This window comes from Drosophila guanche, unplaced genomic scaffold (assembly GCF_900245975.1).
Source record: "Drosophila guanche unplaced genomic scaffold, DGUA_6, whole genome shotgun sequence".
Lineage (NCBI taxonomy): Eukaryota > Metazoa > Arthropoda > Insecta > Diptera > Drosophilidae > Drosophila > Drosophila guanche.
In genome coordinates this window covers 4469839-4496548 of record NW_022995751.1, presented here as the reverse complement: position 1 = coordinate 4496548, position 26710 = coordinate 4469839, and the positions used below count along the sequence as shown (strand labels likewise).

Sequence of the window (26710 nt, the reverse complement as noted above, 5' to 3'; positions counted from 1 at the left end):
AATATCATCCACTGAAAACTGACGATACGATGTATGTTGTGTGTATGTATGTATGTTGATAATATAGAAGGAATACTCTATACACGAGTTTTATTTGGAATTTTCCATGAGTAGTTGGTTAATTTGCCCATTTGGGATTCTAGGTAGGTACACGGTCGGGTATAATTCAAATGCATTTCAGTTAGTACGTTAAGTACGGAATGGAATCCCCATTTATGCTTAATCATCGCGAGGCTGAGGATGGAACTGAGTCAACAGCTTAGAGATGTCCTGGGCCAGCTTGGGCGAGGCTGCGGCCAGTACACGACGTGACATTATGTCAAACTCTCCGCCAGAGGGATCAATGACAACACCGCCCGCCTCGCGCACTATCAAGTCGCCGGCACACACATCCCAGGCATGAATGCCAAACTCGTAATTGGCATCTGCGGCGCCCAAGGCCACCATGGACATGTTGAGGGCAGCGGAGCCCAGGACGCGTAAACTATTTAAAGGAATATTGAATGGAAAGACTTCAAAGTTTGACGAGCACTTACCCGTGCACATGTTTGGCCATTTTGGCGAAATTCTCGTTGACCACCTCCATTTTGGCCTCGTCGCGAGTTGTTCCAAATTCGCTGGTAACCAGAGCCTTGCTCAGTTCCTGCTGGCCACTCACTTGGATGCGGCGACCGTTGTAGAAGGCGCCATGGCCGCGACGGGCTGTGAAGCGCTGCTCCAGTATGGGATTGTACACCATGCCGATCTCCGTGACCTTGTTAACCTTCAGGCCAACAGAGATGCAGGAATGGGGAAAAGCATGAACGAAATTCATGGTGCCATCCACGGGATCAATGATCCAGGTGGGCGCATCCGTGAGCTTGTTCACACCCGCCTCAGTGCTGCTCTCTTCCTCGCCAATGAACCTGCAAAAGTGTGAAACATTATTGTATTGTTCTACTGCTCCTACCTGTTGTGCCTACTTGTGGTCGGGAAAATACCGACGCACGCCATCCATCAGGAGCTTCTCCACATCCTTGTCCGTCTGTGTGACCAAGTCAATGTCCCCACTCTTGCACACAAACTCTTGGCGCGTCTCATTGTTGCGGGCAATCAACTGCAAGGGAAAATTCCATCGCAGGAAAGTTTCAAGTGTACTTTCCACCACTTACGCGTCCAGCCTCGGTCAAGAGGTTGCTGATGACCTCAAAACACTTTTCCAAGTCCACGTTATCGCCCATTGTGTGGATTTTTGCAGGGTTCGCGTTGTACAAACTGAATGGAGCTGATTTTGACGTGCAAATTCGTTTTAATTTAATTAGGAACATGCCGATATACCGACAATCGATATACCGTAATTGAGTGAAGAAACTTAACCCACTAAAACACCCTACATTTAAACAGGTGAAAAGCTTGCTTTAAGCCGCTGAAAATTATACAGTTTGTGAGTTCTCCTTGTAGGTTCATAGTTCCTCTTTACATACTAATAAAATGACTTCGATATCTATCGTTTAAACAGCGCTGGAGTTTGGCAAGTTTCGTAATGTTCGTGGGAAGATTAAATACCCCCATGGTCGACAATGGGCTAACTTTCGCTTTTGTTGATCGGATACAATTCTTCGATTTCGGTGTTCGGATTAATATTACTTTCTCAATCAGACCCGCAGCACTAAATTGTTAATTGTTTCCGATTAAGAAATATATATTATAAATTATACAATATTGTCTACATTCAGAGAATCTACTTGACTGGATTGTCTAAGGATAAGGATTAAGCGTCACAAACAACGAACTTCACCACGATTTGAGAGAACGAAAATTAGCAACAAAAAGCCAATTTAAGGCCTGTTTAAACGGGGCAGCAGCAGCCCGTTATTTTGCTCGATAAGAATAATGTAAATGTCTGTTAAAATGTTAAATCAGTAGCTTGTTCGTATCGGTATGTTGCATGTGGATGAATTATGTGCTAATTGGCACGTTGCCATAAAATCTGCAGATCTTATCCAACACTTCTAGGTGACCAACAAAAACATTGTGAAATCCGATGTGAATTTATTGGCTTAGACTTCTTGGTTAGCAGACACTAATTGTTTTTGATGTGTAGGCGTACTATAAGAATCCGTGGTTAGGGAATCCGATGAGTCGCTAAAGTCAGTTTGTGAGAAGAAATCTTTCGTCTCGACTTTCGGTGCTCTGACCGGCTGATCGTCGCGTGGTGAGGGATAATTTTGGTCCAACTGCTCGGACAATTCAATGGCCAAGGGCATGGAGGCAGCTGCCAGACAGCGCCGGGACATGATGTCCAACTCACCGCCAGCAGGATCAATAACGACTCCACCGGCTTCCTGTACCAGGATCACGCCCGCTGCCATATCCCAGATGTGCAGCCCAAAGTAGTAGAATGCATCGGCAACGCCCGAGGCCACCATGGCCAGACCCATGGCAGAGGAGCCAATGGAGCGCATGCTGCAAATTGGAAAGGGAAATAATCTGTGACCGGTCGGCTGGCTTCTACTTACGCGTGGGTCTTCTTGAGCAGCCGCTTGGCATTGCCAAGGACAACTGTATTGCGGTCCTCGTTCATGCCCGTGCTGTACTCCTGTAGGACCAGCGCCTGCTCCAGACTTTGCTGCCCGCTGGTCTTGATGGGCTCGCCATTGAGGAAAGCGCCCTTCCCCCGGTGGGCCGTGTACATTTCATCCATGGGAGGATTGTAAACAATACCGAACTCGGTTCGCTTATTTAACACCAGTGCCACGGAGATGCAGTAGTAGGGAAAACGGTGCACATAGTTCATCGTGCCATCTATGGGATCGATGATCCAAGTGGGCTCATCGGTGAGCTCCACCTGGCCCGTCTCTGTCTTGGAAATAGCCTCCTCACCAATGAATCTACGAGAAGAGCGGGATCTACAGTGGAACTCTGCTGTTGATTTGCTCCTAAACTTACTGGTGAGTTGGATACCGCGCGCTCATCTCTTTTATGAATTTATCCTCCACCTCTTTGTCGGTGCTGGTGATGATATCGTGCTCGTGCTGTTTGGTTGTGTACTCCTGCCTCACTTTGTTCGCCTCCAGGGCCATGGCACCCGCCGCCCTCACCTGTTTGCTGGCCTCACGGAACAGCTCCTGCACAGTAGGTGGCGCTGTCGCTGTTGGTTCACTGCCCCTAGCTACTTCTCCTTCATCTGATTCGGGTGGTTTTATCAACGGTGAACTACTCTCACTTTCTGTTGTATCATCCAGGGGTGTCTTCTTTCGCGTCGGTGAATCACTTACAGTGGCTTCTGTGGTATCTCCGTCAGAAGCCACTCGAGTACTTCCACTGGTAACCTTTTCACTCTCATCAGAAGGGTCTCGTGTGGGTACGGGGCGAGGAGCTGGGACGGGGACGGGGACAGGAGCGGGGACGGGGACAGGGGCGGGGTCGGCTACAGGCTCGGGGATGGGTTCGGGGAGGTTAACATGCGGGGGTGGTGTGATGATCACGGGCGTATCATGCCGATTACTGTCTTCAGTACTCGTCCTTGCCCGCGTAAACTCCTTCGCCGGATCGACGGTGTAGTCGGTGTTGATTCTCTTCGTGTTGCCATCATCTTCTTCTGGGTCCTTCCAAACATCTGCCTGATTCGGATTCCTGCATGGCAGGCCGCAGTCCTCATGGCACTCTTTTCTCCCTCGTCCATTTCGTGTCATTGCTGGCATAGCACAAGCACCCGTGACACACCCACTGCTGTACATGGTGGGCGGCGGCATACGCACGTCCTCCGGTCGCGGAGGTGGTGGCGGTATCTTGGCTTCTTCTCGCTGCGGGGCAGTCTTCACTTCTACTGGCTTGGGTGGCGCTGGAGGTATCGGTGCTTCTTTTGGTACCAAAGGTATGGAAGGCTCCGCTGCAGGCTGCGAAGCCTGAATATTCTCCTCTGATGGCAGCGGAGATCTCGATGCAGCCGCCGTGGGTGTTTGCTTGGTCTCCTGTTTAGTTTTCGGTCAACTTTACGAACAAAGTTCTCGGCAGCTAAGCTTACCTTTGGCTTACGCTCGGATATCAAGATGCGCTCCACCCTGGGATCCTGTCTTGTGGCCTTGGCCTCCTCCAAGCCAAAGTCCGTGGCAGCATTGTAGGGTTGGTCCTCCGAAGGGGGCTTTCGTTCGGTCCAGGATTGCTGTGAACGAAGCATGGGCTTCAATGGAGACTCGGCCGGGGTCACAGATGCAGATCCAGATTCAGGTGTTGCCTTGGATACAGATGGAGGATCTGTTTGAGGCGGAGACACAACGTGTGGTCTATTCTGCCTGACACCAGTGCCACTCTGCGTCGAAAGACGCCGCGCTTCTTCCGCCTTTATCAGTTCCAAGACACGGGGATCCTGCTGTGTGGCTACATGGTCCTCCAGTCCATATTCGATGGCTGCATTAGTGGGTCGTGTGTTGGGTATGTTTTCGTTGCTCTCTGTCTTTTTCTCCTCCTGGTCAGGCATGCTGCTGCTGATGCTCTCTTCCCTAAGTATCGCCCCACAGCCAGCCAAGAAGTCAAGGCAAAGCTAAAAATTTTGTGTATGTCTAGACTGGAATGATCATTCCTGGAATGCCTATGCCAGGCCAATGAGATCTGATTTTAAAACAAAACTAAAATGATGATGAAATGATCTTTCCGCATTCAGATCAAAAGCAGATTGAAACAATAAACTTTATTATACACGATACGTATGTAGATATACACATTCAGATATATGCACCTCGATAAATATATATGTGTATGTGTGTGTATGGTATGTAGATCTTTGCCAACACTCTGTAAAACTAACAAACTCTTAACACTCCCCCAATCAACCATCCATAGTGCACATTCTCATCGCTCCTTCAGTTAGGTAGATCTCAATTAACAACAATAATAATCGGTATATAATATTTATAGGTTTGTTGCAGCAGTAACGTCAATGATATGTTTCGTTGCAGTAAGTCTTCAGACCATTATAACACATAGTATACATAATGTAACTACGTAGATTATCCCAGTAGTGTTTTTTTTCTCTATAAGTAAGTAGCTTCTGTATAGGAATGATATGCCGTACTGATATGTATCTCGTTCATCATCAATCTTATAATATATAAAAGGGAGGGAGTTCCGAACTTACGTGTGGCTGCAAAATGTGTGTAGATCGAACAAAGTAAGGAAGGAATTACAGTACTACAAAGCATAAGGAACATACAACAGAAAAGTGGTGATACTGGTGTTAATTTGTGGCTATAACTGGGAATTGTGTATATATTTTGTATCATATCATATCAATTCTACTAAACATACATACATAAGTGTAAAGATATATAATTAAATTTGTATCACAACGAATTAGCAAGAACTTAGGCTACGACTACGAACAAACAAACGAAAAGAACTGCCAAAAAAGATGTGTGTGTGTGAGCATGGGTTTTGGTTTTACCTACGGTGATTACCAACAGCAAGCGGCAGGGGAATCTATTTCCCCTGGCCAACACTTTACTTACGCACACGGCTTAAAAACTAAATAGAATTTAGAAAGACGTTAAACCACGCCGTAACCCGGAACGGAATGGAACGGGAGCAACATTTAGCATTAAGTTTACACTACAGGGAAGGGGATATATAGATAGATACCTATACATATAAAGCTAGTAATAGGTATATGTGTAGGGGCGAGATTTACAGGACACGTAATTGGGATACGTATAAGCACTGGGCCAGAGCCAGGCGGTGTGCAATGGCAAAGTGGAGGACATGTCATAGAAAGCCTGGGGATGTGTGGGTATGGAATATCTTAGCCATCTACTTGGCCTCCACCGGACGATTGGCAAACAGCTGCTCCACAATCTGCTCATCGGCCAGGGTCGAAGTGTCGCCCACATTGCGATCATTAACGGCAATCTTGCGGAGCACACGACGCATTATCTTGCCAGAGCGCGTCTTGGGCAAGCCAGGAGCATTCTGGATAACATCGGGCTGGGCAAATGGTCCAATGCGCTCGCGCACCATCTTTTTGAGGTCCGAGATGAGCTTCTGATCGAAGGGTTCGTTCTCATTGGGCGTGATGAAGCAGTAGAGGCATTCGCCCTTCACGGGATGCGGACGCGACACCACAGCGGATTCGGCCACGCGGGGATGCTCGGTGAGCACAGACTCAACCTCGGCGGTGGACATGAGATGTCCCGACACGTTCAACATGTCATCCACACGGCCAGTGATCCATAGATAATCATCAGCATCGCGACGAGCACCTGTTAGTGGAGAAAACCTCAAGTAACTGCAAGCCAAAGGGTTCTAGTTTCAGCTCTCACCATCGCCAGTGCAGTAGTAGCCAGGGAATTTCGAGAAGTAAGTATCCTCGAAGCGTTCGTGATTGTTGTACAGCGTGCGCATCATGCCTGGCCAGGGTTGAGAGAACACCAAGTAGCCCTCGCCCTCGCCTTTGATCTCAATGCCACACTCATCCAGCAAAATGGGCTTCACACCAAAGAATGGGAATGACTAGCGAAAAAAAAGGTAGAAAAATTACTTAAAAGTTCCTTTTTTAACCAGTTTTACTTACAGCTGATCCGGGCTTCATGGGCGTGGCTCCCGGCAAAGGTGTAATGACATGACCGCCAGTTTCCGTCTGCCAGAAGGTGTCCACAATGGAGCACTGCTCCTTGCCAATGTAACGATAATACCAGAGCCAGGCCTCCGGATTGATGGGCTCACCAACGCTGCCTAAAACTCTGCAGAAAGCAAAAGAGGATTTAGTAGAGATTTGGTTAGATTCTGGGATGCAAGGCTGAAAATTCGCAACCTACTTGAGCCCACTAAGGTTGTGCTTGAGCACCGGAGCCTCGCCGAACTTCATCAGCGCACGAATGGCCGTCGGAGCGGTATAGAACTGCGTAACCTTGTACTTGTCAATGACGCTCCAGTAGCGATCGTTGCCGGGAAAGAACGGAGTGCCCTCGAACTGGAATGCACAAAACGGAGAACGTTTTACTTATTACGTTCCCTGACAGGGTCCAATAAAAGTACTTACAATAACTGAAGTGGCACCATTGGCCAGGGGACCGTACACCACGTAGGTGTGTCCAGTGATCCAGCCTACGTCGGCAGTGCACCAGTAGATATCGCCCGGCTTGTAGTCAAAGACGATCTTGAATGTGGTGGCTGCGTAGAGCAGATAACCGGCGGTGGTGTGGAGCACACCCTTGGGCTTGCCGGTGGAGCCGCTAGTGTAGAGCATAAAAAGAGGATCCTCGGCGTCCATCCACTCGGGATAGCAGGCCGGCTCCTTGTCCTCCATCTCCTCGTGCCACCAGTAGTCGCGATCATCGGTCCATGGGATCTCCTCCTCCACATGGTTCTCCTGGCAGGGCGTCACGCGCTTCAGATGCGACACCACAATGCACTTCTCCACGGAGTGGCCCATCTCCTCGACCTTTTCCAGCGCCGTGTCGCAGAGGGCCTTCAGGTACAGCGGCTTCTCCCCGCGCCATGCCCCATCGGCCGTGATCAGCAGCTTGGCCTTGCAGTCGAACATCCGCTCCGCCAGGGAGTCCGGCGAGAAACCGGCAAACACAATCGAGTGCACCGCACCAATGCGGGCGCAGGCCAGCATGGCAATGGGCAGCTCCAAGATCATGGGCATGTAAATCGACACGCGATCGCCCTTCCTAATGCCATGGTCCTTCAGCACGTTCGCGAAGCGGCAGACCTCCTCCAACAGCTTGCGGTAGGTGAGACCGCGCGAGTAATCGTCGGGGTGATTGCCCTCCCTGCAAAAAAACAGAACAGAACAGCCATGAGGAAACATATCATGCATATCCAGCGAGCGCTGGCAAAGTTCCCAACCAAATGGATCGTACAGGGTGTCTCGTAATTGGCCATAATTACGCCCACCTAGCGACCCAATTGTAGATCACTTACAGTAATTTGAAGCTTCCTAATTGACAGAGGAAAACGTAATTCAATTTTCAATTTTTCAGATAGAAAGCGAGTACGATCATTTGCCTTTACTCTTTTTTTTGCTCTGAACTTGGCAACAGATAAAATTAATTCCTCGACAGATATCTACAGTCTGAGCCGTATAATAAAGGAAAACACACATCATAATCATCCCCAGACTGTGTTTGATTCCCAAATATCATAAGTTCAATGCATCCAAAAACTCTCGAATTTCTAAACCAATTTCTCTGAGTGTGCTAAATGATTGTTACGATTAAGCGAATGAATATTTATCATGAAACGAAGATTTATCAAAGCTTCGAAAGCACAATGTGTAAGCAGAAATCGTGACTGTTTAGATCGTGTCCAAAACGGATATAAATGCTCTCCACCTGTTAACGGACAACACGCAATGGACAAACAATTCGAATAGAGAAAGCGAATTACCGTAGAACATTTGGAGGTCAAGGCATGTGTGGGAGATTTGTTAAACAATAACAATTGTAAACGCTTGTCTAAGCTGTAAAATCCACAGGTGTCTACATTGACTGACGAGAGCACTCGTATAAATCATTGTGCAGTGTCAGTCACCTGATAAGAATTAGCCGTCTATAAAGCGGTTAGTAATTTTTGTATATGCCACAAAAAGAAAGCAGGAAGAACACATCACAGCATAGCCACAAAGCACAGCGCAGATCGTGACGTCCCTCAGGGTTATTTCGGATACCCTGAGTAATCGGCGGGGCGGCGACCAAAGTTCGCACCGTTTGCAGTGTTGTCGGGGGGTTGGAGGGTTGGTTTGATTGCTGCGGTGGGGCTGTGAGTTGGCCAACACTCATGAAATGTTATTCCACTTCATCGAAATACTTGTATATACAACAAATACTCGAACTTGTCAATTAGTAAGAGGCATCAAAAATAAACAAAATACGCATCGAATTGCGAACTATAAGGTACCTTGAAATCTCCTTCTAGTGAGAACGGGCATCCTAAAATGCTTATCAGACTATCACTATTTATGTGCGTGCCTCAATTATGACTAATTTTAGTAAATGGAAGAAAAAGTGGCGCGACGATGAACGCAATCCCAGTAGTTTCGAGTGTATTAATTTCCAATTTGAAGGCGTAATCGACCCACTCAATGGACTGGCCTGGTCTGGCCTTTCCCTAATCACACAGACCCATCGATAGACAAGAAATTTTCCATGCCTTCCACGCCTTCCTTGGAAACACCTCATGTGCGCCTCGTCTCGGTTTTTGCTTGATCACAGACAGACGCGTGGCGGTGCTGCTCTTATCACAAATCACAAAATTATATGCCAAGCAAAATAAATGGCAACAAACATAGCCAAAAAACAGAGTCTCTCCTGTCTCACTTTAAAGATTATTATTATAACCTTGCAGAGGGTATTGTGATGATAATCATGCGTTTTGCAAAACACCCGAACAAGGTAGGAAATATTTCCGATTCCATAAATTAGTCATAGATTAAATTGTTGTCCTTCAGTAAGTCTGTGTGTTTCTAAGCAAGATAGTCTACGCTTATTTTTCTTTCTGTTTATAGAAAGTACCGATCGATGCGAAAGGGTATCAACAGCTTCGACTACCTTTCTGGTTAAAAATTAACTAAAATAACGGCCAAACTACAACACAGACTTATCTAAGTAGCAGCAACAGCTGTTCATTCGCGTGTCGAATACATCGCATCGAATGTTTTCGTTTCTCTCTATCTCCCTCTCCGCCTCTAGCTAACGGAGCGACGCTGCGTCTAGCCGGCCCTACAGTTTGACAGTCATAATCGTATGATGCTGCTTCGTTTTCTTTTGCTTATGCGGATCACCTTTACATTTTTGGGTGTGTGTTCATTGGCATATTCAACGCCAGCTTACATAATCAACAGACTGCAAAAATGATAAGACGCAAAATAAGAAAAGAAGTGCCCACACAGCATTTTATACGGTTCTTTTTGGCTCTCCCGCAAAAAAACAGGTACACAACGTTTCCTCCACACAATTCTTCTTTTATGCCGGGTTCTTGTCTGCCCTCCTCTCTCTATCTTTCTCTGTCTGTTTGTCTACCTCTGCCTGGGTGTGCGTGCGTTTGCGTAAAATCGCTCTCTAATTGGTTGTGAGTAATCAGGCGATGGGATCGCGTGATTCTTCAGCAGCGCCACTCAAACTATAAGGGCTGTTCAAACTGTAAGTTAGCCGACATTAGGCTACTGGCTGCCTGTCTTAATGCCAAGGCGTATGCATTCTACAAGTGTTTCCCACAATTTCCACCACCTATTGCCCAGACGCCATACACCACACACCCCGCCAGCTGACACACAAAAGCCCACAAAGCGTTTAACGCAATTTGACGCGACGATAGACGCGCTCAAATCAATTTGAATAAACAATTTGCGCGCATTGTCAAATCGCTTACATAATGCTGCCGTACAGCTTACGCTTTCGTGTATTTAATTTAGCTTAAGTTTTTTGTGCGGAAACCCACGGGATCAGTTTGGGAAGCACTCTATGTTCATATTGTATGTGTGACACCGTTTCTATCTTGCCATAAAAAAAAATGTGGGCCAAATAAAAAGTTTAAGATGTTGTTTTGCTTTGGCTTTGGTTTTGCAACAAAATTATCTGGGACATTCCGTTCGAAAAGCGCTAATTATTGCTCATTACGCGCCAGCTTTTAATACAGTTTTATTCTATTTTATCTTATCTGGGGGTAGGCGAAGGCAGCGACTCTGATTGTGCCACGAAATTGAATAGTTTATGTACGAAAGAAATGAAAAGAGAACCCAAAAGGGATGAGTAGTTCAAAACAAATACTCTCCCAGTATATGGAATGGAGCAGGAACCCACGAAATGACCTTGTAATTGCCTTTCAATTACCTGACTTTCATTTGCATTTCCCCGGGCGCACGAGCACAGTGAACGCTTCGAACCTCCGTTGGTGATAACCCCGAGATAAGCTCATTAACATTAACATTTGTTCAACATTACTTATTGTTTTTCTTCTGACGATGATTATGATGAACTTTGGGTTGCACAAAAAAAACACGAAATCTGTGAGGCATCATCGAAAACAAAGTACTCATGCCGGGAGCTGTTCTATTGCGTTGTGAGAGTTTCCTCTCAAGAAGGCACCGTTCCGGGCTGCACTAATCAGGCAAGGGCCTGGCCACATCTAAACAATATTCTGATTACAAATAGATTCGCACTTCAACCTGGGGCTGCACTTGGATGCGCGGAATTCCATACCTCTACAATATTTGCTATTGTTTGTTTGCTTTACGTCGAGTATTTGAATGGCGTGTGTGGCAAAGAAAACAAATATAATAAACACAAAAAGCTATTTTAGGCAGGTCGCACCGTAGTATCGGAGATCAAGCAAGTCAGGGACGTATCGCATTGAAGCTTTAGGAACGACGACCCTGACATTGACCCAAAGTGCTGCGCGCTCCAAAGGTAGTTTTTTCCGTACGGTGAAGCATCCAAAATTGATTTAATTAAGAGTAATTTGTGTCGATGTCACATTTGGCATGCAGAAACATTTACCAACCAATTACCAATTGAGAGCAATCAAAACAAAAAGAATGCATAAACAAATCTGTTTTGTCAGAATTTTAAATTTCCCTTTTTTCCTGCCAAATCAATGGCAGTAATTCCGTGTCCTTGGCCCCTAAGAAACCCAAAGAAGAAGTGGCTGTAGCTGGAAACATCTGTTCGGTTTGTCTGTCTGTTTTGTGCCTGCGCAGTAAATCACCTAGATATTTCACGTACCTAACTACGTCACGAGGCGAGAGTTTCGTAACCACACACAAGAGAAAAATCAATACTGTTGTCCTTTGTCAGAACGTGTCCCTTGAAACTTTTGTTTTCATGCGACCTACGCAACCGAATGGCAAAGTGCGAAAGGACAGCACTTACCAGTAGTAGGCAATCTGGTCACCCAATCCATTGCGGACATTGCGATCGAGCAGATTGTAGCAGATATTGGTCGAGGCGCCCTCCATCCACTTAATGTAAATGGGTCCCTTGGAGATGTTGAAGTTGTATTGCAGAAACTTTTCCTGATCGGCGGGCGTCTCCCAGTGGAATTGCTTGGCCACACGGGACCAGAACTCTGCGGGATTGTCGAGGGACTCCTGGTAGAACTTCTTGTACTCCTCGAAGCTGGATATGTAAGCGTTTTGGCTGATGGCCGGATTGGGATCGTATATTGATTTTTCCGCTGGCATTTTGTCTGTTTGTTTTGGTTGTTCTTTTGTGGCAGAAAATAAATTGCTTCCTTGTGACTGTTTTGTTTGCTGTTGCACTTTTGTCCTTCCTTTGATTATCCTTTGCTCATCGAGGTGTGTGTTGTGTGTGTGTTTGTGTGCTTATTATTATTACGGACTGGTTCTCGAGCAGCACGCGCTTTCTCGCACCGCACGGAGTGAGTTTGAATGACGGAATGACTGCTTGGCCGCGCCACACCGAAGCTTTTTGGCATTCGCGAGCTTTGGCGAGAGCAAAAGCTTTCGATGTGCCGTTCCGTGCCTGTCGTGCCAGTTTTTCAAGTTCAAAGAGACAGCGCGCTGCTGCTGTTTCTTATCAGCATCCATCCCTACAATGGTCTGACAGACACCATCGCCGTCGATCCTTATCGGAATCACGGCGGCGTAACTTTCCAGAGAAGTAGGTGTGTGCGCTGTCCGTCCCCGGCTTTGACTTCGTCTTCGCCTCCTAGCTGCACATTAATCAGGTGATGGCGGACACTTGAACCCTGACGATTGGCGTGTGCCATCGGTCGTCTCGGCAACAGCATTATACACGCGACGCGGCTGTTGCCACTGTGCATACCACGCGGCACAGAGCTGATCTCAATCGAGTCAGGTTTGAGTGATCCCTAAAGACATTCTCTTTGGACACTTCCTCTCTGGGTTTCACTCAATCGTTATCTTTGAGCGATTGCCGGTGCGTTCTCTTAAGTCTCTTATCGCTAGGTTTCCATGGGGGAGCAGACATTGGCTGCCTCAGGTCAATACCAGAGACGGCGATTGCCCCTCACATTTCAAATATTATGTTTGGCTTTACTGTCGATTCTTATTCGTAACAAGTTTCAAGTGCTTCAACAACGTGGGGGATGTGTGGATGAGTTTTGGTATGAGTTTTTGGTTTGTGCGAGAGATAACAAATGCGTAGACGTTGTGTCTTTAGGCTAGACTCAAGTGTTGTTGGCTGTTTCCATGCCTAAAGTGTGGCTTAGTGTTCGGCGCTGCTTTTCACAAATGCGCTGTATTGCTCTTCAGTCATAAGTTTCTCGTATTCAGTGGGACTCTTTAGATCCACCTTAAAGAGCCAGCCTATAGGGGAAACAATTCATGTTAAAATGATCTCTAAGTACTCTGCAGTCGCTTCCTCACCTTTGTCATAGCAACTGCTGTTGACCAGAGCTGGCGTGTCCTCCACCTGGGCATTCTTCTCGGTCACCTTGCCGCTCACGGGTGAATACACCTCGCTGGCCGCCTTCACACTCTCCAGGGCACCGCATTCATCGTCCTGCTTGAGCTCTGTGCCTGGCTCCGGCAGCTGGGCAAAGACCACGTCGCCCAATGCCTCCTGGGCATAGTTAGAAATGCCAACGACGGCCTTGGTGGCATCCAGAAGCTCCACCCACTCGTGTTTGTCTGTGTAGCGGCGCTCTGTCGAATTCAAAAGTTCCACATGTAACAACCAGTTTTAGATGCACAGTGGCTTACCAACTGTATTTGTTATGGCATAAAGCCCTTACCTTTGTCCAGCATGCTGGTTATGTGGAAACTACGCCACTGAGCTGTGGCAAGGGGCGTGGCACGCAATTGGCGGGCCGCCTGCACACCGATACGTGCGAATTTTGTTATGAAAACCATTTTTTCCAGTCAAAATAGAAGAAGTTAGCTGACGCTTGGGTAGAGATTCGATCCGTTCCCCGGTGAGTTTCGATGACGAATGAGTAAAATATAAAACACACGAGCCCGAGATACGTTTTACGCCTGGCTCTACTGTTTAAAGTCGAATATTTTCCGGCTTATCACGAAACCAACAATTTTTAATTTAACTTTATGACCCGACTTATCGATAGAAACGAAATTAACCCACTGAAACCCCTTAAATTTAAATGGGTAAACAGCTTTAGGTAAAACTCTGAAAATCTTAAAGTTTGTGAATTATAGTTGCAGATTCACACTTCTCCTTTATACTAACAAATAAAAGAAGCCATTAGTCTTCCTCCTGAACTACGCTAAAATCATTGGAATTATATAATTGGTATGGACATATTAAATACCCCCATGGTCGACAATGGGCTAACGTTTTATTTGTTGTTGATCGAAAATCATAATCCACGATTTTGATGTTCTCTTTAATATTACAAGCTAGAAATAATCTTCTACTCTAAACATATAATTTAATCCAATTGATCAATCACTTTTCTACAACATTGGCTATATTTAAGGACTCTGGATTCTCTATACAGTACAATAAAAGCATAAAACGTGAATGGAGATGGACTGGGACTGATTTTGATATCTCTTCAAGTCAACTCTTTAAACGGTCTGCATTGTGCGCGCATTTGAAATATAACTATTTAAAATAGTTAGGTAACCATTAGATAACAATTAGCATGCCATGCTTTTTTTCAATTCTATATTTGTCAGTTCAAAATTCCGCGATAATCGCGACGCAATTCAAACGTTGCTGGGGGCCGTCTTCAATCAGAACATCACCGACCTAAGCCTTATCAGAAATGAGACATTATAAACAAATTAAATTCCACCGACTTGGCAAATAGCTATAACTATATAACACTTGATTGTATATTATATATATTTACAACTGCATACACTTATATATTGTTATATTAACATGCAAATAAATATAAATAACATGCACAAAACATACTGATAAACATTTGAACTAAACTTTAGTTGATTTCCTATTTCATTTGCGGCCACTCGTACTCGTACTCATACTCGGGGCGGCTTTTGGGGGGGTATTATTTGAGAATTATATTATGCAAGATAGCTTTTGGGTACTTTGGTTTGCTTGGCTCCTCCGCCTCCACTTAATACTGGGGATGACGCAGAATGCCGCTCGGACTCGGCTGTGGGGTGTAGTCGGGCATGGGGAAGCCGGATGTGGCCACAACCACTGTCTCCTGCATGGGCGACCGCAGAGGACGATTGTCATGTGGATTTGGTGCTGGATACTGCTGGAAGGCATTGATGTCGCGGAATCGACGATCCATCAGATTTGAGTCCAGCGACATGTGAGCCGCTCGCACAATTGCCTGCTCGTTCACCTCAATGGTCTCGGCCGACGATCTATTATCCGCCATGTAAGCGGCATTGTTGTATGCCTGAAATTCTACTCTGTGGAAGGACAAAGCGAAAACATTCATTTCGGTACGTTTGGGCTGAGATTTTCTCTACTTACTTTTCTTCTTCGTAGGCACGAATGGGTGGCCGGTTGGATAGGATATCATTGGAATCCTTGCGGGGATTGAACAAAGTATCCTGTGGCGAGAAAAATCAAAAGATAATTAAAGAAATTTAAACAAAACGTTCAACCCCATTTATCGTATATTGTAGCCATACTTTGGTTTACAATCAACCATTATCGAGAGCGGTTCTCGTCTTCGTAGGGCTTATCAGTGGTTACCCGCAGCTATGTTTAGCCGTGTCGTAGCCGCTGTCGTAGGAATTTCTCTTTTTGCGTTGTCGAAATGTTTTATTTCGCTTTATTTTATTTAGGCCACCGCCAAGACCTTGCCCATTGCTCTCCTGGGCTTAGACGCGCTCCATAAATTTATAGCGCCGCCATAGACAATGTCAGCATAATTGACCGATGAGGTCATCCCCATTTTGGATTCTTACCACACTATCCTTATCGGTGGCAATGCGCGTGGCTCGCATGGACAGATAAAAGAGCAGTCCAACGTTGATGAGCCACAGAATGAAGCCCTTGAAGGAAATGATCATCATCGAAATGGCAGCCACACCGCCGGCCATCAAAGTGGATGCCATGGGCAGTACAGGATCAGAGTTGATGGTGTTGGCATTGTAGGTCAGCGCTGCTGCCTGGAAGCGTCCATAGTCAATGCCAAAGATCACGCCTGAGGCCACATCCATGCAGCAAATGACGCCCACAAAGAAGGCCCAGTGAGCGATGGCGATCAGGGATAGCTTGGGATTATCTTTGCGAACACCTGAAAGAAAGGGAGAACAAGGGGAATATATCAATAGTTGCATTAAGCATCATCATTAAGCTATTGGCCTGGTGACTACTCAATGAAAATTATCTAATCGTTGTAGTGCTGCTTTTTATCTTAAATCTTAGTTGCTTGATAAAAATACGAAAATTCCAAGAATGAATCATGCCATAAAAGGGGTTGCGATATTTTATTTCTATATGCATTTAATTTCCGTTTACAAATTGTATACTCACACATCAAGAGAACAATGGAAACGATGAGCCAGACCACGGAAAGGCCCAGGTAGAAGCAGTCCCAAATTAATACCTGCGATGGATCGAACACCGTTGAGACCGTCTTCAGTATGCCATAATCGTAGTTCTGATAGTCTGCGGGACTCATTTTACAACTGCCCTTGAAGTACAAGTCGAAGAAGACAGTCTTGATCAGGGTGCCAAAGCTGAGCTCATCGGTTATATAGAGCACACAATTGTAGGCGCATATTGCTGTAATGGTCAAGCCAATCCAAATGATGGACTGCACCTGCACGAGAGAGAAGTAAAAACAAAGAGAGAGAGAGAGAGAGAGTGGGAGAGTTAGTTTTGTTTACACACGTCAAAGTGGGCAAATGTTAACTGTTATCGTTGGATTGTGGATCCATTTTCATTATCATGAGTCAAATTTCTGATTAGCAAAAAAACTGTGATCAGTTGGAGTGTACTCCGCGAGCGATAGCATTGGGGGGAAGCCAATTTCAGTTAGTGTTTCGGTTGTACTCCCATGTCAATGTCAATATCTCCGCCAGTCTATGGGCTTATCAATGTGAATGGGGCCACCACCCACTCGTGCAACATATCTTTGATTACATACCACACCGAGAACACCGGCCCATAGAACGGCCGTCTTGAGGGACGGAAAATTCTTGATTCTGGCCGCTGGTGGATACATTCTGTAGACACTGTTGTCGAACACTGCTGTTGTTTGATTCTCACGCCCCCGAGTTCGAAGCGATTCGGATCGGGTTGAGTGCGCTTTTGTAGTACGCGACGGACGATCGTTGGACAACTGAATTGGCCCGTAACATGCGCCAATTAACTTTTGCGCCGCTTTTTTTCGCGATATTGTGGGGTTCACTATGAATAACTAACAGCCAGGCTAACAATGAATGATATGGGTATTGGAATGGGCCAATGGGCCAGGCTTTTATTTCGTATCGGTTCGGTTCGGTTTGCCGATATCCGTTCGCTTTTCGTTTCGTTTGCCAACTGAAATGCGAAGTCCGTTCAGATACAAACTACATAGCAGCCTTTACTTTTGTTCGGCCTTTGGAGTTCGGTTGGTAAATAATACATTATCGGTGCCACTGATAAGCACGGTGTCTTCTGGCCATACCGCACCACCCATTTGCGCTTGGCTGTACGGCACAAGTTCAACCCAACGCGAAGGCAGCCAAATCGAGAGGCTAAAAACGGCAATGGCATAGCGGAATCTTATCGGTATTCGGTTTTAGCCCATTAGTGATGTAGTACCTTTGTTATCGGTGCTTAAACGCCTGTTGTTGTCTGAGTGGAATGCAATGCTTGCCTCATTGATCAAATGTTATAATTAGTTCACTTGTTCCCCTGCTAACATTTAAAAGAACCGCGAAAAGGCGACCTCTTACGGATGTTTGGAGAACTACTATTGCACGTTGTTGTATGACATAAACGAAACGTCGCATAAAAATACCACAGGCGCACGTAAATATATTCTTATCAAAGCACTTTCCTTTAAAAATATTAAACAGCTCTCAGCATAATTAATTAACCCAATTTCTACCATAACAACACATACGAATAATACCAAACTGTAACGCTGTCATACTTTTTCTTTGTCTGAACGTGCTTGACCGCCTAGGCAAGCCGCCATTTCCGTATAGCACAAGCGAGACAACAATAGTGCACAGCTGAAAGGGGCCAGGGCAGCGTGCGTGCTTGAGAGCGAGACAACTAGCTAATCAGCGAGCAGTGCTGCAGAAAACATACGCATTTTTAACCCTAAAAAATACAGCACCGAGTGTTTAGTACAGTCAAAGTGACGCCGCGACGGTCAGAACAAAAATTAAATTACAAAAAACTGTTGTTCCTGGTGCACAATATTGTTTTGTGGCTGCTAAAAAAATAAAAACAAGCCGCGTACGTTTGCAGTAGTATCGTCAATCGAGAAGACCGCATTAGCGCAGTGCTGAAATTCGCCGTTCGTCGTAATCGCCGAATAATAAAAAAGAAGCGGCTTGCAGTTGCGCGTGTTGCGCTCAATTTTTAAAGACCCCCAATACGGCCACGGCAGACAATTGTTTCCCCCACAATGAACAACCAACTGAATCCGGTCACCTATCGCAAATTTAACAATTTGCTCAACAGCGGAGCCGTCACCGTCACTGGCCCCAGCCAACCGCGCATTCTAAAGACGACGCGAATCGTCGGGTCAAGCGGCGGAGGCGGGGCCGCTGCATCAAGCGGTGGCGGCAACATTGCTGTGGCCACAGCTGCAGCCCAGCAAGCGGCCAGCGACTCTGATGCGGGCGGTCTGGCCACGCGGTGTTACATCTGCGACGAGCGATGCGATGCCCAGACGGCGCTCACCGAGGTGTGTACCACTCACACGGCCACCAAGTTCCCCAATAAATTGGCCCAGCTCGTCGGCGAGGGCTTCTTGGTGATTGTCTGCGGCGAGGACTTTGTCTGCTCGCGATGCACAAACCTGGTGAACTACTACGACCGCCTGGAGAACGATGTGGAGCGTGTGAAGACCAATTTGATTAGTTTGCTGAATAAAAAGTATGCAATCAACGATGAAGCTGGCGGCGCGGACTCCAGTCCGCCTCTGAAGATGCAAAAGCTGGCCACGGGCGGTGCCGCCCGTTCGCAGGAAGAGAGTCCTGGCGGGGATCTGTTACGACCGCGCAAGACTGTCCAAGCAACGCCAGGTACGCGATAACTCGAATCTATAGCATCAGTTTTGACCTTATATAACGCTCAATTCTCTCCCGTTTCCAGGTGCGCCAAAGCTGGCGCCCATCACCACGCAAAGCAGCACGCCGGGCACACAGACACAGGTACAGCGGAAGGCCACCAAGATCTACAAGTGCACCTCGTGCGACTACAAGACCTCGGACATGAGGCTGTTCAACACCCACTATGAGACCTGCAAGCAGCAGACTTTCCAGTGCAAGACATGCCGCAAGATCTTCCCCCACTTCGGGGCCATGAAGCAGCATATGGTGCGAGACCATAGCACCGCCATGGACAATACCTGTGCCATGTGCCATATCAATTTCGTGAACGAGACCAGCCTGCGGAAGCACATGGAGACCAATCATGCCACCAATGTACTGGTTACCAGCACCACAACCATACCCGCAGCAGCTGCACCAGTGGCCGCTGCAGCGGCAGCAGCTGCCGCCGCAGCTGCCTCCGAGGCATTGGGCGCGCCTGGCTCGGCTCTGTATAATTGCAATCATTGCCAGTTCAAGTCCACCGACAAGGGAGTCTTCGACGAGCATATGCGCAAGCATGCCAAACCGAAGCCGTTCAAGTGCCGCCTGTGCTCGCAGCGATTCGAGACGCGTGAGGCTGCCACCACCCATGCCAAGCAGCATCAGACAAATTATTTTAAGTGCGGCACTTGCTCGATGACCTTCCCCAAGCGTGAGCTGCTCGTGAAGCACTTTGAAGTGCATCAGACTCAGAGCGGCGGCGGCGCGTCCACAAAGTTGTCGGCTGTCAGCAGCCCCAACCTGAACACTCAGAAACTGCTCCAGGAGACCATCGATGAGGCATTGAGCGACAGTGTGCCAACCTCGGGAACTACGGCCGCTGTCGTTGCCGGCGGCGAGGGGGAGAACAACATTCGATTCTTCTCGTGCAGCATCTGCTCGCTGACCTTCATCCAGGAGACATACTACAATCATCATATGGAGACCCACAGAAGGGACAAGAAGGGCGCCGGAGCTGGCGGAGCAGCGGCTCTCAATTCGGCTGCCACCGCTTTGCTCAGCGACGAGCCAGGCGATACCAGCGGCAAGGCCGATGATAACAGCGACCAGAATGCCGAGGCCGATATTGAGAGCCTTTTTGAGAAGCTTCACTCAGACAAGAACGAGAGCGGTGAGGCTCCCAAGACCAGTAAGAGCGGAGAGATGGTCATCACCTCCCAGGAGGGCAGCGGTGGCATCACCTTCAACATAACCATCCCCCAGCCGGATGGCGACCAATCGCAGGACTCGGCGAATGCCAGTGCACCCAGCATGCCCATTGATATGCCCAATCTAGACCAGGCCGAAGACGAATCCCAGTCCCAGAGCAGCGTTGATGCCAAGGCCAGCAGTGGCGCCAATGCCTCGTCGGCTGACGGCAAGTCCGCTGCTCCCGTTTCCATGCCCAGCCTCGATGATGACAATGAGGCAGCCGCCGCAGAGGAGAACGCCGTGGAAGGCAAGGCTGCTGGAAAAGCCAGCGATAAGGGCAAGGCAGAGGAGAGCGCAAAGGAGAAGGAGGCTGCCGGCTCAGAGGAAGCCCATCCCTCCGAGGAAGGAGAAGCCGCAGAGAAACGGGAAGCCACAGACACGCCCACCACCGAGTCGGAGGCTGCAGCGGTCACCACAGAAGCCAGTGAATCGGCCGATGGCGAACATGCCGCCTCAGCAGAGGGCGAGGGAGAGGCCGGCGAGGGCTCGGGCGGAGAGCATCAGGTAGCAATGGAGCTGGACGAGGCCATGCAGGCCCAAGTGGATGGTGGCCAGATTAAGTTCATTGTCAATGAGAACGGACATTTGCTGCAGCTGGACAACCACATTCTGACCGATGCGGACGGCAACCAGATCATTGTCCAAGATCCCGAGCAGATCCAGCAGCTGCTGCAGAGCGTGGGAGTCTTGCAGTCCGGCGATAGCATCGAAGGCGAAACCCTGCAAATGATGAACGACGGCAGTGGCCAGATGGTGCTGGTCCATGGCGATAACAATGAACAGCAGCTGATAGACGCCTCGCTGCTGAATTCCGAGGGTCAGTTGATCATCCAGCAGGGCCAGGATGGCGAGGAGGGTGCTCATGTCATCAGCGAGGATGGCACACGCATACCCGTGTCCGTGTCGTACACCGAAGATGGCCAGCCCATTGTCCATGTGCAGCAGCAGGTGTTGGAGGCAGCCCAGCAGGGCGCCGGCGGTGACAGTCCCGACCACAAGGAGGCAGCGGAAACATCTGCCGGTGAGGAAGTGCAAGTCTCGGAGGCCACTAGCGTTGCATCCACCACTGTGGTGGCCACCAGCACGGCGAGCAGCACTGCAGGCGCCTCCAGCGGCAGCTTCTTTGGCCTGGAGGAATTTACGGAGACGAAAGCAGACTAGGGTTGGCTCTAGAGGCGGGGCCGTGAACACTATAGAATAATGGCATGCGATGAGGACTGGTAAGTGTTTTGGATTTGCCTGCTGCTTCCAGCTGTTATTTTACTAACGATTATTATCTCTTAACTCTTGCAGGACTTAACAGATTCACACGCTGTGCGCGCGCTTAGAATGTTTATTGAGCGGCTCAAGGTCTCTGGAGGACTTTCGCACACACAGAACAGCGAGACATACACACATCCAACATGTCTAAACCAAAACCCAACTTTACAGATGACAGAAACACCAACACGAACCACACACACACACACACCTAAAAAATATATTTACATTTAGCATATGTATTTACACTCCAGTAAGCTATACAATTTCTTATTCTCCCTTGTGCGCCGGCCCCGGTCGCAGCGAAACAAAAAAAAACCCAGGAATACTAAACTAAAATAATCCAATCAATCAAATTGTTCATTCGGCCCATTTCCGTTTACATTTCGCACTCTGCTGCTCCGATCTGCCAGAGATCTCAGCTCAGATCCAATTTTGGCATTCGCAAACGCAATCGATTGGTTCATGTCTCGGACTTGGAAGGTGTCTTAGGATTAGTTTAATTATAGGCAACAAGTAAACTACATACGGTGGAAAAAACAAAAAACAAATGTATAAACATACTAGATTATCATGAGATACTTGAATTATTTTAACAAAAGTATGCATACAACCACAACACAAATACAATTAAACAACAAACAAAAAATAATAAAATCTATTAAAACCAAAACAATTGACAATTGAGCTGAGCAGCTCCGATAAACAGCGGATTGATTTAATGATCGTTGATACAAAAGAAGTGAACTACTTCCTACAGTTTCCTGCCCCCTCAAACATGATAGATGATAATGATATATATGAGTGTTACATGTAAACCACTTTGGATTCCCCCACACACACACAAACACAACCTTATATATATGTCAAGAAACTTGAAATATATTATTGTAAAGATGTGCAAAAAAACAAAAGCAAAGTTGTGGAATTCGTTATGCATGTAAATCGATTTTAGATAAGGCAGTCGAACATGAACATGATGGGATGTTTCCAGCTTAGTCTCCATGAATATATATAGCCCCGTAAGTCAGGCAGTAACCCCAACATGAATCTGGGTATATTTTTGTATATTTCAAGTTCAACCAGGCCATTGGCCTCTGGATGAATGAATCTTTGTGTTACGAGTCTATGAAAGTTCATATTTTTATGGGCAAACTTTCAACTCGTTCGCCACACCTGTTGAATTTATGTTTATTTAAATGTTGTATGCACTTGATTAATAATATTTAATACCCAAATGGATGCTAAACTTCTAGCGGTGGCATTTAAGCCATTGAAACTGTCATTATATGCCTCGTTCCGACCCATAAATCTCTGCGCCAGTTGATATTTAACTCTGGAATTGCCACTGATTAGCAACCGCAAAAAGGCAGAATTTTAGCAACCGGATTGGCACGTGGATGATTCAGGGAACAAACTCAAATGTATAAATAGAAAACTAATTTCTGCTCAATAGTTGTGGGGTTCAGTGACAAATTGGTGGCGATCTCCAGCAGAGTGTCTGTTAGAGCGTTGAATGGCTGCGTTGAAAGAACATCAGATAAGCAAAACTGGTTATGAATTCATAATTGCTTTCTATGGTGTGTGGGCTAATGGGATATTCTTTCCGCTAACATGTGATGACACTTTGATGGCTCCCGTAAATGCTCCTCCTCCGAAAATTACATTCAAGGCCGGAACTGATTGTAGGATGGATTATACCGAGCCGTGCATCAATTAGCAACTTGTTTTTTCGGTGACATTAAATGCGGCCATCATTGATGTCAACTCAATTTGGTTTATTAGTCTGGTTACATAAGTGCGGTCGGCTCTCGGTGTTTAAGAGTCAGTCGGTCAATAGTATGCAGCGACCTTAATTAGGCGCCCACATGCAAATGAGTCAGGCGACCGACGACAATCTTCTTCTCGATTGTCGCTAAAGCGAAAGTCGTTCTTAGAGGCCCCTCAAATCAAGGTCTTTGGAATGGCATAGTCGGCACAAACCAAGCTGATAGAAAACTGACATTTGAGTGTGAATAAGTGCCATGTGCGACGATTAGCATACAAAAAAAACATGATTCCGACAATACTGAATCTTTGACAAATTTTTAAGAACATTTTTGGCATGTGTCGCTGGCTGATCTCTGTACTTTCCATTGGTTATGCCTATCCATGGAGTTTCCTGAATATATGTTTGCCATATGCTGTGACGTGCAACATCTTTAATTGTTATTTAGTGCAGCGAATTCCTTCCTATACCTGTACTCCAGTACTTTCCAGACACGCTGGGCCACAACTCAATTAAAATTGTATTTTATATACATTTATAGAATATTTATTTGCTTGCTATATATTTTGGTATGATTCTGTTGCCGCTGTTGTTCGCTTTTTCTTTTGTTGCTGGTGCGTCTGTCCCGTTCCCCCACATTTGCATGTAAAAACGATAAGCGATAAATACACAAATTTAAATATTTCTCATGTGCAACGACGTTCTGCGCTTATCTCCGATTCTACGAGGCAGATATTGACAGATATGATAGTCAAAAAATATTTATCTTTATGGCTGATTTCTAGCCTTACCAGCGCCTCGATCTGCGCTCATCCACCGCTGGATGCGTGCGAATGTATTCCAGCTGTCGGAGCACATGCAGCGGCACGGCGGGAATGTGCGCGCCCTCCGGCTGATAGCCATTGGCATCGGCCACATACGTGAAGGTTATGGGTATGCCCTCGAGGGACACATACTGGACTACGCCTACGGCTCCATGCTCGTTGCCAGCCGCCTTGGTGGTTATGCCGTTGCTCGTCTGAAACTCGTAACGATAGTGGCCCGCGGCATTGGGCGGCGTGTTGTGGTAGTAAATGGTGCGATCAAACAACGCTGCGGCATTGGCTGTGGCTGTGGTGGATGCAACTGCGAAGGCCAGCAGAAGCTGGGCGTAATTGGATTAGCGGCTGAGTAATCAGGGAGACGCAAAACGACGCACAAACCTTGCCAAACAACGACCACATCGTCATCTCCTAATTAAATATACTCCAAATGTATCGTTTTACAGACTCGACCGATCTTGAACCTAAACCTGAATCTGAAACCGTATCAGAATCAGAATTCACCGAAATATGAGCCGTTAGATAGCGTTTGAAACATCAACTGCGTCGCGATCTGCTATCCCCGAATGTTAGATTGAAACTGCCAAAAAACCAGCCAGTGTGTCCGGTGCATAAGGAAGCTTTCAAGCTTGCTAATTGTCTCGCTGCTCTCTGGGGAAGAGTTCTCAGACTTAGATTCAAAGTTTGAGGAACAGATATGGCTCCAAGCACTGACGGAACATGAGTATGATGAACCAACCAGCTGATGCATAAATTGGTCGAACAGATCAATGCAACAACAGCATTAGCCGCAGCATCGATCCGTGTACGGGTTTTCGAGGATCGCGTTGGGCTTGATTTATGTTGAATTTGTGCTAATGTGCCTGCTCGTCTGACAATGAAGTTGTTTTGGTTTAGTTGGGTGTGCCTGCTGCATATCAAACTAATATCAGCCAGGGACCGGAGAGCTATGCACAGTGGTTCGCCGACGATGGCTCTTCCATATGGACAAATTGTTGCATGTTATTGGTAATTTATTATAATTTAATTCTACATTTTGGCTACGTTGGAAAAGGTCATGGTTGAAGAAACTCAACACTCAACTAAAAAGCCAATACAAAATATTTTAATTTGACTTCGTGTGGCAAGATCCGTCAAGCTTGAAGCTAAATTTGAGTCAAAGCGAAGCTTTAGAGGTCCATTTGTCAGTTCCAATTTGAGATTTCTTTGATTGAAATTGCACTGGAAAACATCAAAATTTATTCTTGGCTTTCAGTTCTTTAAATTGGATAGCTAAATCGTGCCACTGTGCGTTGGGTTGGATGACAGACCTAGACCTTGCACGCATTTGCATAGCAGCTCGAATCTTACAACTTGCCGACTCTCAAGCCTCCTCTCAAGGTGTCGGCCAACAAAATCAATCAGTCCATCAATAAGAATTTATATGTTTATTTGAATGACATTTGCATTATCTCATTTTTGTTGTGATTCCGAAGCATAGCAAAAAGTCATTTGCTTTATAAATTATTAACTAATTAATAAGCAACACCAGCGTTTATGACAATTTACATACGTAGCAAAAGATTCATAAAGAGAAAGATTGTGCCAAAAATAATCTACGGCTAATTTTCAGACATAAATCTTCAAGTCAAACAAGTCAAGTTGTCGTCTGAGATCTTTTTTTTGGCGGACAACATTAATTAAGTGACACAAATCGACGACAAATAGTTTAGCCTTAGAATCGATTGCGAAACTCTCAACACAACACAAACAAAAAACACGAAAAACTAGAAAACTGAAAACCTTAAGCCACAGACAAACTAAACTGAACTGCCTTTTCCAGTTCTTCATCTTTCGCACTATCATCATCTTCTTTGGTTGGCTCCTCAGCGGAGCGGTGCGATGCGTGAACTATTGGTTGGTTTCTTGGGAACTATGAGAACATTGATTAAAGCATAGACGTATGTAAATTGAAGCATAAACAACATATGCTTATGTTGAAGTGCTGTAGTGGGTTCTGAGTAAAATTAACATAAAACACACACACAGACCCTTAGAAGAACTCACACACAAAAGACTCTGGCAAAGAACTCGAACAACGACTCAATCCGAATCAGAATCAGTCTTCAACTGGCTATACAGTAGAACCAATCGACACGGAACTGTTTCCGCCAATTGGATCAGCCCAAAGATCGTCAAAGATAAATTCTCTTTTATAGTTTTGGTAATCTTAAAATCATCTTGTTTGCTACTCATTATTTGATGGCCTATTTTCCGTGTTTTTATCGCATTTGCTGTGACTTTTATGGCCAACATTTGCATTCAACTATAAGCCAAAAACTGAACAATAAAATGCTTTTCAGGATTTTTAATAATAATAATAATGTGAATAAATTAGAACATGCTGTGGGGGGGGGGGGGGGGGGAAAACTTAGTCTCCCGTTATACCCGCGCGGGGGCGGGGAAATTGAATAGGTGTTTTTTGTCGACCCACACACATGAGGGAAGGGGATTCTACATAAT

The 26710-nt window shown here is 46.3% G+C and overlaps 7 protein-coding genes across 8 annotated transcripts; 1 reads left to right on the top strand and 6 right to left on the bottom strand.

Moving 5' to 3' along the window:
* Positions 1-64: 64 nt before the first annotated feature.
* Positions 65-1311, bottom strand: LOC117586854 (inositol monophosphatase 1). The gene is made up of 4 exons (XM_034277149.1): positions 1152-1311; positions 963-1096; positions 537-905; positions 65-484 (listed from the first exon to the last, which is right to left on the bottom strand). The coding sequence occupies exons 1-4, from the start codon at positions 1305-1307 to the stop codon at positions 220-222; spliced, it is 924 nt and encodes a 307-aa protein (XP_034133040.1). The 5' UTR covers positions 1308-1311; the 3' UTR covers positions 65-219.
* A 700-nt stretch (positions 1312-2011) lies between these two features.
* LOC117586846 (cell surface glycoprotein 1) lies at positions 2012-4580 on the bottom strand. Its single transcript, XM_034277141.1, has 4 exons — positions 4007-4580; positions 2929-3953; positions 2499-2870; positions 2012-2445 (listed from the first exon to the last, which is right to left on the bottom strand). Exons 1-4 carry the CDS (start codon positions 4457-4459, stop codon positions 2040-2042), a joined length of 2256 nt encoding a protein of 751 aa, XP_034133032.1. The 5' UTR covers positions 4460-4580; the 3' UTR covers positions 2012-2039.
* A 637-nt stretch (positions 4581-5217) lies between these two features.
* LOC117586847 (acetyl-coenzyme A synthetase) lies at positions 5218-12157 on the bottom strand. The gene is made up of 6 exons (XM_034277142.1): positions 11847-12157; positions 7013-7751; positions 6789-6943; positions 6545-6713; positions 6294-6483; positions 5218-6233 (listed from the first exon to the last, which is right to left on the bottom strand). Exons 1-6 carry the CDS (start codon positions 12155-12157, stop codon positions 5785-5787), a joined length of 2013 nt encoding a protein of 670 aa, XP_034133033.1. The 3' UTR covers positions 5218-5784.
* An 808-nt stretch (positions 12158-12965) lies between these two features.
* LOC117586856 (glycine cleavage system H protein, mitochondrial) lies at positions 12966-13979 on the bottom strand. Its single transcript, XM_034277152.1, has 3 exons — positions 13693-13979; positions 13325-13603; positions 12966-13264 (listed from the first exon to the last, which is right to left on the bottom strand). Exons 1-3 carry the CDS (start codon positions 13808-13810, stop codon positions 13164-13166), a joined length of 498 nt encoding a protein of 165 aa, XP_034133043.1. The 5' UTR covers positions 13811-13979; the 3' UTR covers positions 12966-13163.
* Positions 13980-14755: 776 nt separating this feature from the next.
* On the bottom strand, positions 14756-17405 carry LOC117586852. The gene is made up of 5 exons (XM_034277147.1): positions 17002-17405; positions 16386-16674; positions 15815-16146; positions 15375-15454; positions 14756-15310 (listed from the first exon to the last, which is right to left on the bottom strand). The coding sequence occupies exons 1-5, from the start codon at positions 17077-17079 to the stop codon at positions 15004-15006; spliced, it is 1086 nt and encodes a 361-aa protein (XP_034133038.1). The 5' UTR covers positions 17080-17405; the 3' UTR covers positions 14756-15003.
* A 747-nt stretch (positions 17406-18152) lies between these two features.
* Positions 18153-21552, top strand: LOC117586844 (zinc finger protein 628). The gene is made up of 2 exons (XM_034277136.1): positions 18153-19099; positions 19170-21552. The coding sequence occupies exons 1-2, from the start codon at positions 18478-18480 to the stop codon at positions 21518-21520; spliced, it is 2973 nt and encodes a 990-aa protein (XP_034133027.1). The 5' UTR covers positions 18153-18477; the 3' UTR covers positions 21521-21552.
* Positions 21553-23975: 2423 nt separating this feature from the next.
* Positions 23976-24793, bottom strand: LOC117586974 (pupal cuticle protein Edg-78E). 2 transcript variants are annotated; one of them, XM_034277353.1, is made up of 3 exons: positions 24590-24793; positions 24179-24531; positions 23977-24108 (listed from the first exon to the last, which is right to left on the bottom strand). In XM_034277353.1, coding segments are annotated over exons 1-3 (381 nt in total). In that variant the 5' UTR covers positions 24617-24793; the 3' UTR covers positions 23977-24107. The 2 variants fall into 2 exon arrangements, with proteins under 2 accessions (XP_034133243.1, XP_034133244.1); XM_034277352.1 differs by having other exon boundaries at positions 23976-24531.
* Between the last annotated feature and the right edge of the window lie 1917 nt (positions 24794-26710).